Here is a 17,873-nt window from a genome sequence, read left to right on the forward strand (position 1 = left end):
TATGTTGCGTTTTTCGAAAATCAAATTTAATTAATTTTCAAAGTTAAGTTAAATCACATTAATTTGATATTTTAAACAAAAAATTTAAATATTTTAAAACTATATGAAAAGTACTATAAAGTGCAACTTTTTGGATATTAATATGATAGAAAAAAACATTTTAAAATACTAATCAAAATTTTTATAATTTAACAAAAACCATAACAAATAATATCGAATGGAGTGTGTAAGTACGAATATAAATGAGGGCAAGCTCCGCCCTTATCTGTATTATAAATGAGGGCAAGTTCTCGAATCTTATAAGTGGATTTAACAATTATTTAATCATGCGACAGGACATCAGTTGTGGTATTCATAATAAAAAAATGGCAGAAGACGACACCACTCCTTGTGTATTCGACCCTAAAACTCGTAACAAAGTCAGCTTGGTCACAAATTATAACAAGTGATTGAAATTAACACCAGTTGGGACAACACATGAATTTAAGTGGTGGTCTGGTTAATTTGCTCTACGATCCAAGATGTTGACTTAAAGTTATACAGAATTATGAGTAAAATGATATTAAGTTACATTACTTTTCTATGCTTTATGAGAACGAAGAAGCAGGAACACTGCAAAAATAATCCGAGCCACCAAAGACTTTTGAAGCAATCTTTTTGTCACTTGCCATAACTGGGAAGGTTATACGTAAAAAGACAATGTGTTCCCAGCATACCAGGCAGACAAATTGGATACAGAACAAACTGATAGTTCCATTAATATTCTAAGATTGCCATCCTTTCAGTAGAAGGAGATACTGTACAGGAGCTTCCGTCTGTGCTGTTTCTCAAAATTATTGATGATATCATCAATTGCATCCTCCCAATTTTCAGTCGCATCAAGCTACAGTGAAAACTTACACTATTATTAGTGAGAGACAAAGCAAAATTAAATTTTGTGATAATTTGAAGATCCACAAACCACATACTTCCTGACACAATATCAAAGCAAGACGGCCTCCAATTGCTGCCTCCTCATGGTTATCTTTTACTTCTAAATTGATAACAAGAACCGGCTTCAAGAGAACTTGGTTTCTGTTATGAAGATCTGCGTTATCAAACCATGGTTAAAACAACTATGCTTGATATCCACAAATGCATGAAAAAGAAACACTATAAAAAATGTAAGCAGACCAATTTTCAAATTATTCGGCAGTAGAATGCATGAGGTGCAAACTTTTAACTTCAAGTGAGATAACATCCATGATTATAGGAGCTCTTGCCAATGTAGACAGCTTTTAACTGTCATAGAATTACAAGATGGGTGTACCACAAAACAGAATGAGAACAATTCTAGGAAGCTCTCAAGGAATATATTGGATGGATTTGGTACAAGAATCTCTATGAAGATCTTGTTTTTAATAAGACAGACAGACATTTTGCTATACCATAATTCAGCAAGATGTGTCACGAGAACAACCAAATTTCCCAACTAGCTCCGAATGATGAAAAGAAATATCGCAAACAAGGACAAATGAGATCTTAGATTCAATTTTAGCACATATAGAAAAAAAAATCTGTTTAGAAGTATAGAATGAAAACCTGCTCAAGCACTTAGGTAGTGAGGAACATTGATTCATATAATAAAATTTAAGCAGAAACAGTACCATAGATCCTGGAACAGTACAACAGAACATGGCTCATTTTATCATCAATCAATCAACTATTCTCAATTCAAAACTAGCCGGGAGTTGGCAATATGAGTCTTTTATATCACTCTATTGCTTTTTATTTGACATATTTCATTGAAATACTATTGCGAGACAAAGGAGAGCATAGCCTCATGCCCGTTCTTTTAATAATATTGGTCCCCAACCACTCTTTCTCTTGGATTGGAACAACTTATTGCATTGCTCTACCACAGAACTTCTATGTTCCAGCCCTTATGTGTTATTTTCATCTGTTACTCATTCTCTTGGGAGACTTAACCTAGATATTTGAAACATCCGCATTTAGACACCACAATCCCATCTAATCTCATTTTACCTTCACTCTCTTCATAAGATCTTCTCTTTTTCTTTTTTTTTTGGATAAAGACCTGATGAGAGCTAAACTTCTAGTTAGTATATTTAATCTTATTTCTAATTATCCTAAACCTTTCTCTAGAAGACTTCTGCACTCTTCAAACTTACTATTGACACACTCACTAGTTTTGTTGATAACACAATATGATCTGCAAACACCAAGAACCATGGATGATAGAACCTCATTTGATATTTTATTGCCTATTGGTTAGCACATCTATAGTTATGGTCAAGAAGTACTGAATTCAAGGTAGGTCTCTAATGTAACCCACCATTATCTGAAACTCCTCTGTATCTCTCTCTATTCTTCTCACACTTGAAACTATTCTCTTGCATATAATATTTGAAGGCATTTATAAAAGTAATGATTTCTTCTCATGCACCTATCAAAAGATCTTTCTTGACACTTCATATGCTTTCTCTAGGTCCACGAATATTACATGGAACCCTTTTTTCTCTTGTTATAAACATCCATCAATATATTTAAGAGAAAATATAGCATCTCCTAGGATAAGCTTTACTAGCTGCGCCACATAATAACCAGAAGGAGAAGAAGAAAAAAGAAACACACACAACGAGAAAAAAAGGAAGAAGCATGTCAAGATAATAACACTGTAATTTCTCGTCTAACCACAGATTATCCAACATTAAGAAACTCTAGAAATGAAGTATTCCAGCTATGCATAGTGAAATAAGCATTTGTAATACATCCTAGCTTGCATCTTTCCTGGTCAAGAAATATGAATTATTTGGGACAAAGCGACAAACTTTTCCAAGATGAGCAAACATAGTAAGAGTACTATATCTACCATTGGCAAAATCACTTCATATAGCAACTCCTTGAGATTAAATTACAGTCATTTCCCAGGGAGACCCTGGCCCCTGAACTCTCTTGCAGCTCCAACTACTTTCCTTACTCTCCTACCACCATCATTTTTCTATATCAAGGTTTTACTCAGAAATAGATAGTAAACTAGTGTCTTAGGCTGCTACTTTTTTTTTCTCTCTCTTTTTTTCCCCTGCCAAAAGCAAGCCAGAAATACCTCTGCAAAAGAAAACCATTTGAAATTTTCCTCACCCCAAATTTACAACTAACTAATCCTTGCAATTGCAGAGATATCATTTGACAGCTTTGCCTCATACTGTATGTGTCTATTCAAAGGTTGTTCTGAGCATTAAGAATTATTCCTCAGATGCTGTATTGCTATCTATCAGCAAGTATCAAAATGGGATGCTATATAATGGTAAGAAGTCAAGTAAAGCTCACGCTCTTTGAATTGAGGGAACTGCAGATTTTGTGTTCATCTCTTGTGGCATTGGCCCAATGCAAACATTAATAAAATATTACATTAATAATCAAAAAGAAAAAGTTCACATTCTTCTACAATGAAGGTCAGAAATGTAATAAAATAAGTCTGACCGAAGGCATAATATTGATCTTTTTTCTTGACCTTGCTAATGCGGAAAAAAAATCTCACCTGATAGAAAGAGCTCACTTAAGTAGACACAGTTAGTAGAATTCTCGATCCATCATTTTCAAACAAAACATAAATGCAAAATGAGTATTACCAACCTTCAAGCACCAAATCAAAGACTTTTTCTTCAAATGTAATTACAACATCGAAGGGACCATCAGCAGCATTATCCTGCCAACGTTGAGGTGCAAGCTTTACACCCAAGTTCCTTTTCAGCATAGGCAGTATTCCATTTCGTTTGTACCTGGAAATTGAAATTGAGGCTCAACCCTAATTTGAATTAAAACAAGAGGATTCTGAAAATAAAGCAATATCAGCCATCTCAAAGTATAGAAACACGGTGGAGGTTGTGACTTTTGTCCTGAAAAGGAACACACCACATTATCATGGCGTGGAACATTTGAGAATTTCGTATTCCAGAATATGCAACTTTACCCATATTCAGAAGTCAAAAACTAAACAAGTGCTAAAATTTATCCGCAAGAATAAAACAACTCCAAATACACATGAAAATCCTGTTACAGACCCCCTGTCTCATGTGAAATAATGATAGACACATTTTCCCTAAAAAGAAACCTCCATTGGCGTCTAACGAAACGAGAAGTTCTTGTAAAATTTATACTTATATGAATACCCTTACATTAACTCCTCCGATTTTATTATGCTAATTGTCCATTAAGGTAAGGAAACTAGAACAGGATATTAGGCATCCAAAAGCTTCAAGAAGATCATTCAAATCCTAGCAGATGGAAAATCCTTAAATTCACTTCGTGCAGCGCAAATAACAGACACTACACATATTAGGGTTATTTAATGGTAACTGAATTGAGTAACACACGAAATTTTAAACACAGAGAGTTCAAGGAATTAGCAAAAGGAGACGATAATTAGAAAAGGCATAAATGCAATTTTGGCTTACAGTTCGACGTCTTTGCGGCGGAGGTCATCGAACATCTGCTTATAAGGAGTGCCGAAGTCGTAAACATTTGGTTCCCTAATAGAAGGACCAGGAAGCTTTACATGTTGCCCAGTGCCATATGAGGCCACATCAAATCCCTCCCTTTTCAGTAGACAATGTGACTCCATGCTCCGATTCTGATTCGACGAGCACACCATTGCATACCGGAGCTTCATAACTGATTCCGGCAGTGCTACTCTTGTATTCCAGATGAGACGAATTCGTCGATAGCTACACGTTCTGGAATTTGCGCCGGCGTCCAGTAGAAGAGGAGAACTTCAATTCTTGAGCAGAGATTTTAGTAGGAGTAGTAAACGTGTTTTTGGTGAGTGAAACAACAAGCACATTTCTTCGCCAGCTAATTAATTAAATTAGTATATACTTGTAATCATTTTTCTTGTGAAAATATCACAAATTTTTAACATAATTATTAAATCCATTTATAGTGTTAGTTAATAATTAACAATTCTTCGCCAGCTAATTAATTAAATTAGTATATACTTTTAAGGGAAAATGCACCATTACAAATATGTCCAAAATTTCAGAAATACACTTTAACTATTGTAAGATTCTATTACCCTGAACTTATAATTTTTGTAATTTTGTATAACTTTTTGGTTAACGTGACATTCAAATATCTCCCACGGGCCTTAATTACGTGGAGTTACGGAATGTGCCACGGAAGACAAAAGGTGTATAAAATTACAAAAAGAAATAAGTTCGACTAAGACCTTAGTTTAGTTAAGGTGTGTCTCTGAAATTTTGGTCATAGTCTAGAAGCTACTCGTACATTTTCCCTAGATTTAATCATTTTTCTTATGAAAATATCACAAATTTAACATAATTATTAAATCCTTCACCACCTAATTGTATGGGATATGTTAAATTTATAGTGTTGTTAATAATCAACAAAATATAACTTTATAATTGTTCTACAAAAGTAATATAGTTTTATAAACGTCAAATAAATAGACTAGTTATATAATGTGTATACAAATTCGATAAAACTATTCATTTTTCTTGTATTATTATTTTATCGCAATATAAAGTTATTTCTTTGATGCAGAAGAGAGTATCTAGACATATGAGAAGCTAGGAGGACAAGCTGCAATGGAGTTTTTCAAATAGAATCTATAGAAATGGATCACTCACAGAAAATTGGGTTGGATGTATGTATCGAATATATATCTATCTTATTTGGAATTAAAAGTGCTCAAGGCCATTATCACAGAAGTGCATATATGTGGCAACGAGATTAAAGGAAATAGGCCTTTCCAATCGCATACTAGGAGACAATTCATACTATTACTTAAAAAGAAAAATGATAGCTATATATAGTGTTCATTGCTAATTTATTGTTATTTTTCTCATAGCTAATATAAATTTATTGTTAGTAATAAATTTTGTTGTTTATTTTCGTGTTATTAAATTTATTTTTCTTAGTGATGGACTGAAGTGAAAGTCAACTCTTGATCAATTAAATACTTAATCTGTGTAGAATAATTAATTCTTGTAAATACTAAATATAGCTGACTCGTGATGTATTTACCTATTTGTACACTTCATAAAATTTTTAATTTATCCATTACCACACAATAAAACTAAAAAGGCATTTGTTAAACTTAATTTACTATAATGCCCTAATCCATATCATGCGAGGAGTCGTTTGGCTGGTAACAAGTTATCACAAGATTAGTTATTTTTGAATTAACTATTATGAATAATTTATCCATCATATATATTTAGATAACTTATTCGATTATGACATAAATGATGAATAAGTTATCCAAATATAACAATTAAATAAAATACGAAAATTTATTTCTATCACTATTTTTTATCCCATTACTATTAAATTTAATCCTTAGTACCAAATGAACCCTTAGTATACTAGTAAAACTCAAATCCTTAGTACCAAATGAACCCTTAGTATACTAGTAAAACTCAAAAGCAATGTTCCAAACATCTCAAATGACCACCACTTAAATTAATTTCTCTTCATTAATTAGGTTCTATTCGGTTACTCCATCTATTTAAAAAAGAATGTCCTTATTTACTGTTTAGTTTGTTTAAAAAATAATGATTATTCTTTTGTAATATTTTAACTTTAATTTTTCACGTGACATATTTAAATCACAAAACTAAAGGGAATTTTAATATATTTGACATAACTTTAATTTAAAATCATAAAATTTAAAAATTTACTTTCTTTTTTTAAACTCCACTTCAAATTAAACTTCATCCTTTTTAAAACGGGACGAGTATTAATTTCTCAAATAAAACAAAAAAACTCTATTCCAATAGATTTTATTTTTTTTAATGTTTGGTGAAAATGAATGAAGCCACAAAAGAGGTGTTCCACTAGAAATGAAACGCATCACCCATATTTTCAATTTCATGGCTACCACAATTGTGACCTATTAACATCACTCTCAGACGACGCCGGCTCAGAGATCTCCAGAAGACAAACCCCAATGCCTATCCACTAATACAAAATATCATCTACCAACGCCCCTTAGTCAATTACCAAATTATCCTTTTGCTTCTCTCTGTCTTAAAAATAAAACCAGAAAAAATAATTGAAAATATAAATTAGTTTCAAATAATTTAACAAACATTGAAGGGGCCACGTACATTCAAATTAAAAAGAAAAAAAAAAGGAAGAAAAAAGCCACTCATTTAAATTAGGCCAAGTCGCAGTTTATTAACCATTAGTTAGTATAGTGAGAAAAATGACAAAGATGGTTTATTATGATTGAGGATGAAGTTAAAATAATTATTATTTAAATATGCACTTCATAATTTTATTTAAGGACGAGAGGTACACAAAATTTATCTTATTTTTATTTATAACATAAAATCATATGGTTAAGAAGTTTTAAAATAATACTTTTTAAAAATAATATAAAATATAAGATAATGAAACATGTATTTTGTTTTAATACAATAAAAAGCAATACTACTAATAAAAAGGCTAGCTGCTGGCATTTTTCACGTGAGCGATTAGGCTCGCTATTTATTGATTTTCTATTTGAAATTTCAACTCTTTAATATAAAATTATATTTCTAATAAATTAAGGTTTTGAGACATTTCATCTAATTAGTTTATTATTCAATTCTTATTCTAAGTCTTTTTTAACTTTCATTATTTTTGAAAACTTCAAAATAACTTCAAGCCCAGTATCTTTATCATAATCTCTACTATTCAAGTAAATATTGTGTGCGCTAGGTTTACCCGCAGTATATAACAATCTGCAAATCATATAAAAAATATAAAATTATATTAGATAAATATTATGTAATATACTCAATAATTAAAAATTATTACTTAACGAAAATTGGATTTGACTATAAAACGAGAAATTAAAAGAAAAGGAGGGTAGGTGGGTGGCAATCAGACGCGCCCCAGTGTATTTATGTAATTTGACGAAATGTGAGGTTCTTTTCTGTGCAAAAGATAAATAAGTCACGTTGGTGAGTGGGGACAAATAGGCAAGTTCCATTATATACATCAATCTTTTTTTAGCGTTGAACACTGTGAACTTTCTCCTAAACGAACAATCGTCGGTCGCCATTCCGAACGAAGCTCCATATTTGTATCTGCTACTACTTCCTATATTCAATTTTCAGCTCTTTAATTCTTATCCGTAAGTGTTTTTGTTCTATAATTTTCATTTTCTCTGATGTTACCAATGATTTAGGGTTTTTGGTTTTGCTGATTGTTGCTGTGATTTTATTGATTGTTTCAGAATGGAGACGGCCACTGCTTTCCGATCTGGCTTCAGCATCTGTAACAGAGCCACCAAGGCGGCTCTTGGTGGGTCCGATTTTGTTCGAGTCGGGTCACAGCTTCGGATGTCTCCTTCTGGGATCAAGGTATAAAGGAACTCTGTTTTTCGTACTTATCTGCTTTATTTTATTATAGTTCTGGTGTTATTTTGTCATTTGCAAATTTTTTCTTCCAGTATCTCTACTTAGATGAACCGGAAAATGAAGCAACTATGAATTGTCTAGCTTTGGAGTAAACAGGATGTATTAGTCCAAATTGAAGATAATTTTTGATGTTTTAGATTATTATTTGTAAGAAATAGGGCTGATAGGGTTTCAACATGAAAGCTTGTGAGACTTTTGAAAGGGAACATATATAGTTTAACTGCTACCATCCTATAACAGGAAAGAAGAGATATTACCAAGCTCTTTGTCATTTCTTGATGAAGTTCTTGTTAATTTTATGGAATTGCATAGTTCTTTGTGTTATTGTTGTAGAATCCTCCGGTTTCCTTTAGACACCTACGTGTTTGATATATTGGAAGGATGGTAGTAGTATGTAATGCCTCCAGAGCACGTTAAAACTATAGATTGTCGAAAATAAGATGTGTACCCATGTTTTATATAGACATCCTCTTTTTGACTATTACCCTAAAGTTTGTAAAACATGGTGATGTAGCCATGCTTTCAGTTGCCACTACTCTATGAATGTGTTAGTGTAATTGATGTCTTCTTGCAGTTTCTACTTAACCAATAGCTCTTTCAATCTTTCCTCACCTATCATGTAGGAAAATGGTGTCTGCAGATTTACTGAAAAAGACAAATTGTTGCATGCCTACTCATATCTTTGTTTCTCCTTTAGTCTAAATTTATACCTGAATATCTGATACTGTCTTTTGGACATGTGTCAAATTGTTGGTCTTGGATTTCTCTGCTGAATTTGTTTGAGTATGTGCTGGGTTCTTGCAAGTTTCTTTTTCCATTTGGCGTATGTTTTGGTTGAATATGGTAGCCTTACAAATTTTATGCTTTGAACGTGCAATTCTTTAACTGTGTAAATATATCTGTGTGCATCGTCCTGTCGCTGATTTTTCCCATTTAGGGAGGTGCCTCAACATGCATTGACTTGTGTAATCCCATGTTAGTTCTTTGTAATCCATGTATCCACTTGGATATGACTCGAAGCATCTTATTCAGTTAGTTAAGAGCTTCCCTTGAGCAAAACTATATATTTAAATAAGTTTATGTACTTGGCATAAATTAGAAATCTTATGAGTTATGATGTGAAATTGTTCTTTGACGCCTAATGTATGGACATTTTCTTGGCAGCTTTATCCCTCAATTTCTCATGTGAAGTTGAGTAACAGGAAAGTGGCTTTTGGTAGCAGGAAATATACTGCTATCAGGGCATCGGTATCACCTTCTGAGTCTGGAGGTTCAGCTGCCCCTATTGCTCCACTTCAGCTGGAATCTCCAATTGGCCAATTTCTGTGTCAGATTTTGACAAGTCACCCACATCTTGTCTCAGCTGCTGTAGATCAACAACTTGAACTGCTAAAAATTGATCGTGATGCAGAGCAACAGAAGGAAGAGCCATCTATAGCCGGTACTGACATTGTTTTGTACAGGTTGGTTTAGGCTTCTTTAAAATCCATTCCCACCTCACCCAGGATTTTCCCTGAAACAATTTAGTTTTCTTCTGTTCTTGTATTTATCACTGCTGTTAAGTCTAACTTGTTGCATGGTTGCTTTTGAAACTATCAGGAGAATTGCTGAGGTTAAGGCAAATGAAAGGAAAAAGACCTTGGAAGAGATATTATATGCCTTGGTGGTCCAGAAATTTATGGATGCCAACGTATCTTTAGTTCCTGCAATAAGTCCATCTTCATCTGAGCCTTCTGGTCGAATTGACACCTGGCCCAGCCAAGATGATAAGCTTGAGCATCTTCATTCAGCAGAAGCTAACGAGATGATTCAAAACCACCTGTCTCTCATTCTTGGAAGTCGGTTGGGTGATGATTCTGCAGTGGCACAAATAAGTAAATTAAGAGTAGGCCAAGTTTATGCTGCATCAATTATGTATGGATATTTTCTCAGGAGAGTGGACCAGAGGTTTCAGCTGGAAAAGAGCATGAAAGTCCTTCCTCCGGGTGTAGACAATGAAGATAGTAGCATCCAGCAAGTGGCAGGCGAGGATATCAGTGGTGATAGGAGTGATACCTCTTTCAGATCAACAACACAAACCCACCCAGAATTGACATCATGGTCTGCAGGTGGTGTGAGTCCTGGAGGTTTTGGCCAGGGGATAAAACCCTCAAGATTGAGAAACTATGTGATGTCATTTGATGGGGAGACCCTCCAGAGATATGCAACCATCAGATCTCGAGAGGCCATAGGCATGATTGAGAAACACACCGAAGCACTATTTGGTAGACCTGAGATTGTTATCACCCCTCAAGGCACTATTGACTCATCTAAAGATGAACTTATTAAGATCAGTTTTGGTGGGCTGAGGCGGCTTGTTTTGGAGGCTGTAACTTTTGGGTCTTTCCTCTGGGATGTTGAGAGTTATGTCGACTCAAGATACCATTTTGTTGCCAATTAAATTTTCTGGTGACTCCACTGTGGAGTCAGATTTATGCCCGAACTTAGAAACTTATTGCAGTAGCATGTTTTAAGGGGAATACAGTAGACCATGCTTGTGACTTGTATATATGATATTTCATATTAGACAATATTTAACAACAGTATGTTTCCTTCATATAAGACGTTAACACGATTACATGTTTACTTATTGGGAGGTGAATCCCAAGTCCCAACTTCCCCCTTCCTCCTCCTTAGCAGCCCCAATAAAGTGTTGTTGGTCTTGATGCAATTAGTGAGGAACAACAAGTTTGATTTCTCAATATTTGGTATCCCTTGCCTTGTCTACTCTTGCATGTCCTATTCTTGCAGTATTGCACCATCAATTTTCTGCTCATAGCTATGAAGTCTTCCCTTTACATATTGGCACTGTCTTCACTTTTAAGTAAACCTAGGCACTTCATTACTTGAGGGTGGTATGTTCAAGAACACAATTCTCAGTCCTGGAGAGTTTAAACTGATAAATATTTGTATTTCATGTTCTTTGTAGAGTGTAACTCATGTAAATTATTGTACAGCTTTAAACTCTTTTTTTTCTTCTAGAATCTAATATAGTCAATTAACGGTTATAGTTACTTATACATTATTCCTTGCAAGTTTGTTGGGTGTGAACAATTATAATATATTGGATACTCTTGTTGTCATACTTTGGAGAAAATCGTGTGGGTTTAACTTAAAACGAATACCATCCATCATAGTGTGTACCAAATCAAATACAAACAAGTAAAAGTGGACATAGGAAAGGTTATGCTTAATAGTTTTTCTATTGCTTTATATAAAATTTGACACATGAAATGCGGTGTTCAGTTATCATTTTACAATCGCACGAAAACAACAATTCCATTATCCCAATAACAATAATACGATAACTGCTTTTGTATCAGTTCCAACGAATATTCTCTGTTTATCCAATAAAATATCCACTCGCATATTCGCATAATCTTTTTAGAAACACAACATGAATTATTTGCCTCTTATTACATGCATTAAATACTCTTTTCCTCTTATATGCATTATTAATATATACTATTATTCCTCAATGTTTCAATATTTTTAATCTTGTGTCTTGTTATTCAGAGAGAAATATTTTATTTCCTTCAATTTCAAAACATAGTCATGTTTCTGTTACTTGTGATTTTGGCTAGTTTTTTAATAGATTGTTCTAGAGCAACTGGGCTTGAGAAATTTGATCATCCCATTAAAGTTAATGGCAATTTAAAATTTTTGGTTGTTGGTGATTGGGGACGTAAAGGTGATTATAATCAATCTGCTGTTGCTCTTCAGGTACCCATAATTCTCAATTAAATGTGAGTAATTAGTATCTTTTTTTTTCTTCTTGTATTTGATATTTAATTATGTGTAAAATTTGGATGCAGATGGGTAAAATTGGAGAGGAACTAGACATAGATTTTGTAGTTTCAACAGGTGACAATTTTTATACTAATGGGCTAACAGGGGAGCATGATCCAAATTTTCTGGAGTCTTTTACCAATGTTTATAAAGCAAAGAGCTTGCAAAACCAATGGTATACGGGTGAGTTTTAACCCATAATGTGATCTATCCTGCGTGAATTTAGATTAATCGAAACTAATTAAAAATGATACTTTTGTATTGTTTGTAATTCTGTTAATGTTGATTTTGCAGTATTGGGTAACCATGATTACAGGGGAGATGTAGAGGCTCAACTTAGTCCTTACCTTAGGAAAATTGACAGCAGATGGATTTGTTTGCGTTCTTTTATAATCAATGCAGGTCAGAAAAAATATATAATTTTTTTTAGAAAAAAACTAAATCTGAAATCTAGTTTTTGTTTATACTTTCTAACTTATAATCATATGGTATCTGGGACGCAATATTACGATTATAATTGTTACTTTACATCTGTCCTAAGCCCAACTAATCCAAATTCACCGCACATAGGAGTATGAATTTCTCCATTCTCATGATATTAATTTGCAGAATTTGCTGAAATATTCATGGTGGACACAACCCCATTTGTGAAAGAGTACTTCGTGGAAACGAAACATACGTATGATTGGCGCAATGTGATGCCTCAAAAGACATATACAGAAAACGTGTTAAAAGTAAGTTTACATCATCATCTCAGAAAACTTAAATAATTTTATACTTGTGCTTTTTTCTTTACCTTTATTCATAGTTTCGAATAGAGATGGAGTCAGAATTTTACGAATTTCAAATGAAATGATTTATACACACTCAATAAATTTGGACTAAAGTTACATACATATTATTGCAGGATCTAGAGAATGCGTTAAGTGAATCAAGAGCAAAATGGAAAATAGTAGTGGGTCATCATGCCATTAGAAGTGTGGGACACCATGGTGACACTAATGAACTTGTTGAACGTCTTCTTCCTATCCTTAGGGTAATAAACTTGTTCAAATTTCACATTTTTTTACATAACAAAATATTAAATTTTCACCCACATGACTTTTCTTTATTTTTGTTGTTGTTCAATTATGAAATTCCAGGCATACGACGTAGATCTATACATTAACGGCCATGATCATTGCCTTGAGCACATAAGTGATACCGAAAGGTAAAAGCTAAAGAGTTAGAAATCCGCCACATTATTAGTTTTCTCTAATTGAATTTGATGCAAATTATTGATTTTATCCTTAAACAATTAATAGTCTTAAAAATACTTATTTACTTTTAAATACATCCTCAATCTGACACATGACATATCAGGAGCATAAGAGTCTTAATAAAAATCTGAGAGAAGTGTTGAAAATACTCTAAACTTGACGAGGATATAAGAATATATTTCACTCATGTTGCAAGATTGGAGATGTATTTTAAGTTCAGTTAGTCAAATAAACGAGTATTTTTAAGGTTGTCAATTGTTCAGATTTGAAACTAATGATTAATAATAGAGTTTATAGATGATTTCTAATACTTCTATGAATTATCAAAATAAACCCTTGGGCCTGGCTCAAATAATTTTGCTTGGGACTTCACGGGGTTCTCAAGTTCGAAACTTCTTATCTGCACTAGCTAGTAAGGACTAGTCTTTTTGTAGAACTCATCGCACGAGACTTGCCTAATACATCTAACTAACTGTTGTATAGCAAATATATGTTAGTATATCTTTTGTAATTGTAATCTAATTTTGGTAATAATTGCAGCCCCATCCAATTTTTGACTAGTGGAGCAGGATCAAAGGCATGGAGAGGAGACGTGAAAGGGTTGAACAGTGAAGATGTGAAATTCTTCTATGATGGACAAGGTTTCATGTCTGTCCAATTGACACCAACACATGTAGAGATAGAATACTATGATGTTTTTGGCAAAGCTGTACATAAATGGAGTAGGACTAAGCAACTGCATCACACTGTTATTTAGATTTTTTGAGAAATGCGCAGAGCGTTTGTAGATTAGAGTAAGTAGACTACTACGCTTATTTTTTAAAGGTGAAAATAGTGTATCGTATTTTGTTGTATTGAAAATTTTATCTCTTTTACAGATATTAGATGTAAATCATATTATAAATTGCTTTATATTTTTTTTTATGTTTCAATTTTGTATGACATATTTTTTTATTTAATTTTGTTCATGTTAAATCCTAGTTATTTGACAGATGTAATTTTTTCAAATTTGAAATTTCAAAATAATTCGACTTGCTTCAAACATATGAAGCAAATATCTTGACGAACATATATCTGCTTCAAACCTCTTATTAGAATTAAGATATGAGTAAATTGAAAAATTTGTCTATATTCCCAACATTACTGAATCAAACACTCACATTCAACTAATTTACTAAAATTCTCTGTTCAATCACCAATCAACTAAATTATTAAAATCATTCTCGAAAATATTTGTTAGGACTAGGGGAGTACATAGGTTGGTTCAGTTTGATTTTTTATTTAAAAAAACCTAAACCAATTATGTCGGTTTATCAAATTTAAAAATCAAATCATATAAAGTTCATTTTTTTTTGTTTTAGTTTTATAACTATACTATATTTGAAAAAGCGATAAATATTTTTTCACTTACCTGTGTGATAAATTAAACTTAAAAAATGTTAAGTGAATATAAATTTTCGAAAAGACTGTAAATTCACATGAGTACAATTTTTTTTTTTTTGAAATATCGATGTTCATTATGCTAAACTAATAAGATTAAAGGCTAGGTGCAAACTGAATACAAAAATTATGTACAAAGTAAATAGTTAACTTCGAATTTGAAAAACTATAACAATATAATTATAACTTTGGATCTTAACACAAAATATAATATTTACAATTTTTACAAGTCCAAATTTAAAATAAAATAGATAAACATTGGAAACTATAAACTAACTTATAATATATTAACAACGTAATTATAGATAATATTTTTTAGTTATAAATAAAACAAAATATTATATATAATATTTACAAAAATTTTACAAGCCCAAATTTAAAATAAAATATATAAAATTAAAAATCATAAACTAACTAAAAATATATCACCAAAGTAGATTATATGTAAATAATATTTTTTATCTATAAATAAAATAAATTATGTATATATATGTGTGTCGGTTTGGTTTGAATTTAATTTAATTCTTTTTTTCTAATACCAAATAGAATGATCAATTTTTTTTAATTTATTTTAATTCATCGATTTAATTTGACTTAATAATACGAACTATTATTTGTTGTATGTTAATTTCCAAAAACTATCCATGTTGTGATTTCTGACCACTCCTTTGGTCTTCGTACTCGAGAGTTCCATAATATGACGGTTGGGCCCTTTTTTTGCTTGGTGTCCCTTAAGCCAATTGTCACTTTTTGATGAGTTACTGTAGTCAAATAAAGTAAAAATTGGATATTGTTACGTTGGGGAAAATACTATTAAAAGTAAAATTTCAACAAATTAACTTTGCAAGAAAAGAATTTTCTTTTTTGGTTGAAAGGATAATATTATATAAATATATGCAAGAAAAGAATTATTTATGCTAAAATAACATAAAATTATTACATGAATACTAAAAGTGTAATTGAACACAATATAATCAAATCCAATTTTTTAAAACGTTATAATTTGATTTTTATAAAACGATTATAGTAAAAAAAATTAGCAATAGCATGTTCATATTACTTTAAAAATATGAAGATTTTTAGAAACATTGGGTGTATCCTTTCTCCTACAACAAAATATTTTATTTAAAAAGATGAAGTTTTTTAGAAATATTGGGTGTAGCCTTTCTTCTACAATAAAATATTTTAAAATGGAACAAATTATTATTTTAATATTTTTATAATAGCTATTTAAAATACAATTTGACTAGAATGCATCACAAAAAAAAAAGAAGCAGAATATAATCACATAAGAGAAAATTAGAAATTTTGTCAACATTGTCGCCTAAAATTTGGCATTAAAAAGCCCTCTTTTTTTTTAATTACGTGATAATTAGTTTTTGGGCTTAACTCACACCAAAAAGTTAATTCAAGGAAAAAAGGATTGTTCAAGCATTATAAAAACTCCATTTATCCCATTATCATTAATGTGAGATTTTTGTCTTTCTTAAACACCTCACTTTACACCAATACTTAGCATCTGATGCGTAAATGATTTTAATTTTAAAAATTCCAACATAAGATGAAAGGGGCTCTCATATGATACAATATTAACTTAGTTCTTAATGACAATATGACATGCACTAGAACTTGACATACCACAATTCTATTTTCAGTATTTAATAAGTTAAATACACTTTTTTCTATATAAAAAAAATTGTCCTTGTATTACCAAAAATATTGAGATTCTTTTATGTAATTGGTAGAAACAATAATTTATTCCTGATTTAATAATTTTTATCAGCTTATGTTAAAATTTCTATAATCTCAAAAAAAGTAAATATTGTTCTTTTGGTCCCAAAATAGTTTTACAACATATTTTAATTTGTGAAATTATTACTTAAAATTAGATTTAATTAACTTAATATCTTTACAAAATTATAAATAAATTTTTATAAATTATAATTTTTTATATTGATATACTAAAAGTATATTTTATATATTAATCAAAAGTACATATTATTCGATTTTAAATTTTTGAATTAAAAAAAAAAACATGACGAAGTATTGTTTAGTCAAAAATGTCGATGATCATTGGTCAAGTTTCAATATTTAAGGTTTCGTATCAATATAAATCACTCGTCAGTCAATAAACGCCATGTGTTGCGAGCAAATTTACTGCTATGGATCGAAACAAATTGAATTACATTATTTAAAAATAAAACTATAGATTTTTATTTAGGTGTATATTTGGTTCGAACAATTGGAATTATCTTTCTAATTTATGAAAAAGGTTAAAAAAAATAAAGCAAATCGAATAATATTACAAATATGTATACAAGTGTATTTTATATATTATCAGTTAAATTTAATATATATAAGATTTGATAACATTATAAGAATATAAATATAATCTAGGTCATTGGCTTATGATGGAACGACTTTGAGTCTTTGCTTAATCAGGTTTAAAATTAAAAAATATTATAATTGATACTTTATCAAACAATACGATAACAAGATTTTACATTCTTGTCTTCTTTGTGAAGAATTAAAGTACTTTTTGAAGAACATATATATTTGCGAAATAAATATTTTAATAGTAGAATATTTTGAGCTAATATTTTAAAAATTTAAAAATTAATTAAATCATACTAATACCGAAGAGAATTTGGTATGATTGAGATGATTTCAAAAATCTAATTTTGGTTATATATTATAAATTCTCCAAAATGTTAAGATGATATAATTTTTAAAAATAACCGATAGAACCGCGTCATTGACACCCCTAATAAAATGACGGTTTGATTGGTTAATTTTTTTACAAATTACACCATTTCAATTTCTTAGGTATTTTATAATGTATAATCAAAATTAGGTTTTTTAAAAATCATTCCTATCACTTTCTCTTTTCTTTAGTTATTTTTTGATTTTTTTAACT

The 17,873-nt window shown here is 31.1% G+C and overlaps 3 protein-coding genes across 3 annotated transcripts; 2 read left to right on the forward strand and 1 right to left on the reverse strand.

The window, feature by feature from the left end:
- Window positions 1–478: 478 nt before the first annotated feature.
- LOC101248465 (uncharacterized) lies at window positions 479–4,893 on the reverse strand. The gene is made up of 4 exons (XM_004235318.5): window positions 4,458–4,893; window positions 3,637–3,782; window positions 969–1,087; window positions 479–883 (listed from the first exon to the last, which is right to left on the reverse strand). Exons 1-4 carry the CDS (start codon window positions 4,670–4,672, stop codon window positions 782–784), a joined length of 582 nt encoding a protein of 193 aa, XP_004235366.1. The 5' UTR covers window positions 4,673–4,893; the 3' UTR covers window positions 479–781.
- A 2,980-nt stretch (window positions 4,894–7,873) lies between these two features.
- On the forward strand, window positions 7,874–11,009 carry LOC101248757 (UV-B-induced protein At3g17800, chloroplastic). Its single transcript, XM_004235319.5, has 4 exons — window positions 7,874–8,143; window positions 8,246–8,372; window positions 9,594–9,892; window positions 10,029–11,009. Exons 2-4 carry the CDS (start codon window positions 8,247–8,249, stop codon window positions 10,867–10,869), a joined length of 1,266 nt encoding a protein of 421 aa, XP_004235367.1. The 5' UTR covers window positions 7,874–8,143; window position 8,246; the 3' UTR covers window positions 10,870–11,009.
- Window positions 11,010–11,634: 625 nt separating this feature from the next.
- On the forward strand, window positions 11,635–14,448 carry LOC101249252 (purple acid phosphatase 17). Its single transcript, XM_004235321.5, has 7 exons — window positions 11,635–12,191; window positions 12,284–12,440; window positions 12,552–12,659; window positions 12,867–12,991; window positions 13,165–13,293; window positions 13,400–13,467; window positions 14,057–14,448. The coding sequence occupies exons 1-7, from the start codon at window positions 12,024–12,026 to the stop codon at window positions 14,271–14,273; spliced, it is 972 nt and encodes a 323-aa protein (XP_004235369.1). The 5' UTR covers window positions 11,635–12,023; the 3' UTR covers window positions 14,274–14,448.
- Window positions 14,449–17,873: the final 3,425 nt, after the last annotated feature.

Source organism: Solanum lycopersicum, chromosome 3, assembly GCF_036512215.1.
Source record: "Solanum lycopersicum chromosome 3, SLM_r2.1".
Classification (NCBI taxonomy): Eukaryota; Viridiplantae; Streptophyta; class Magnoliopsida; order Solanales; family Solanaceae; genus Solanum; species Solanum lycopersicum.

Bases quoted from the DNA above. Each gene is read 5' to 3' on its own strand.
- LOC101248465 (XM_004235318.5), bottom strand. From the start codon at position 4,672: ATGAAGCTCCGGTATGCAATGGTGTGCTCGTCGAATCAGAATCGGAGC. The intron at 1,088-3,636 runs GTTGGTAATACT...TTGATAACGCAG, and splicing joins CTTTGATTTGGTGCTTGAAG to ATCTTCATAACAGAAACCAA. The intron at 884-968 runs GTATGTGGTTTG...TTTTCACTGTAG, and splicing joins CTTTGATATTGTGTCAGGAA to CTTGATGCGACTGAAAATTG.
- LOC101249252 (XM_004235321.5), top strand. From the start codon at position 12,024: ATGTTTCTGTTACTTGTGATTTTGGCTAGTTTTTTAATAGATTGTTCT. The intron at 12,441-12,551 runs GTGAGTTTTAAC...TTGATTTTGCAG, and splicing joins GCAAAACCAATGGTATACGG to TATTGGGTAACCATGATTAC. The intron at 13,294-13,399 runs GTAATAAACTTG...ATGAAATTCCAG, and splicing joins GTCTTCTTCCTATCCTTAGG to GCATACGACGTAGATCTATA.
- LOC101248757 (XM_004235319.5), top strand. From the start codon at position 8,247: ATGGAGACGGCCACTGCTTTCCGATCTGGCTTCAGCATCTGTAACAGA. The intron at 8,373-9,593 runs GTATAAAGGAAC...TTTTCTTGGCAG, and splicing joins TGTCTCCTTCTGGGATCAAG to CTTTATCCCTCAATTTCTCA. The intron at 9,893-10,028 runs GTTGGTTTAGGC...TGAAACTATCAG, and splicing joins ACTGACATTGTTTTGTACAG to GAGAATTGCTGAGGTTAAGG.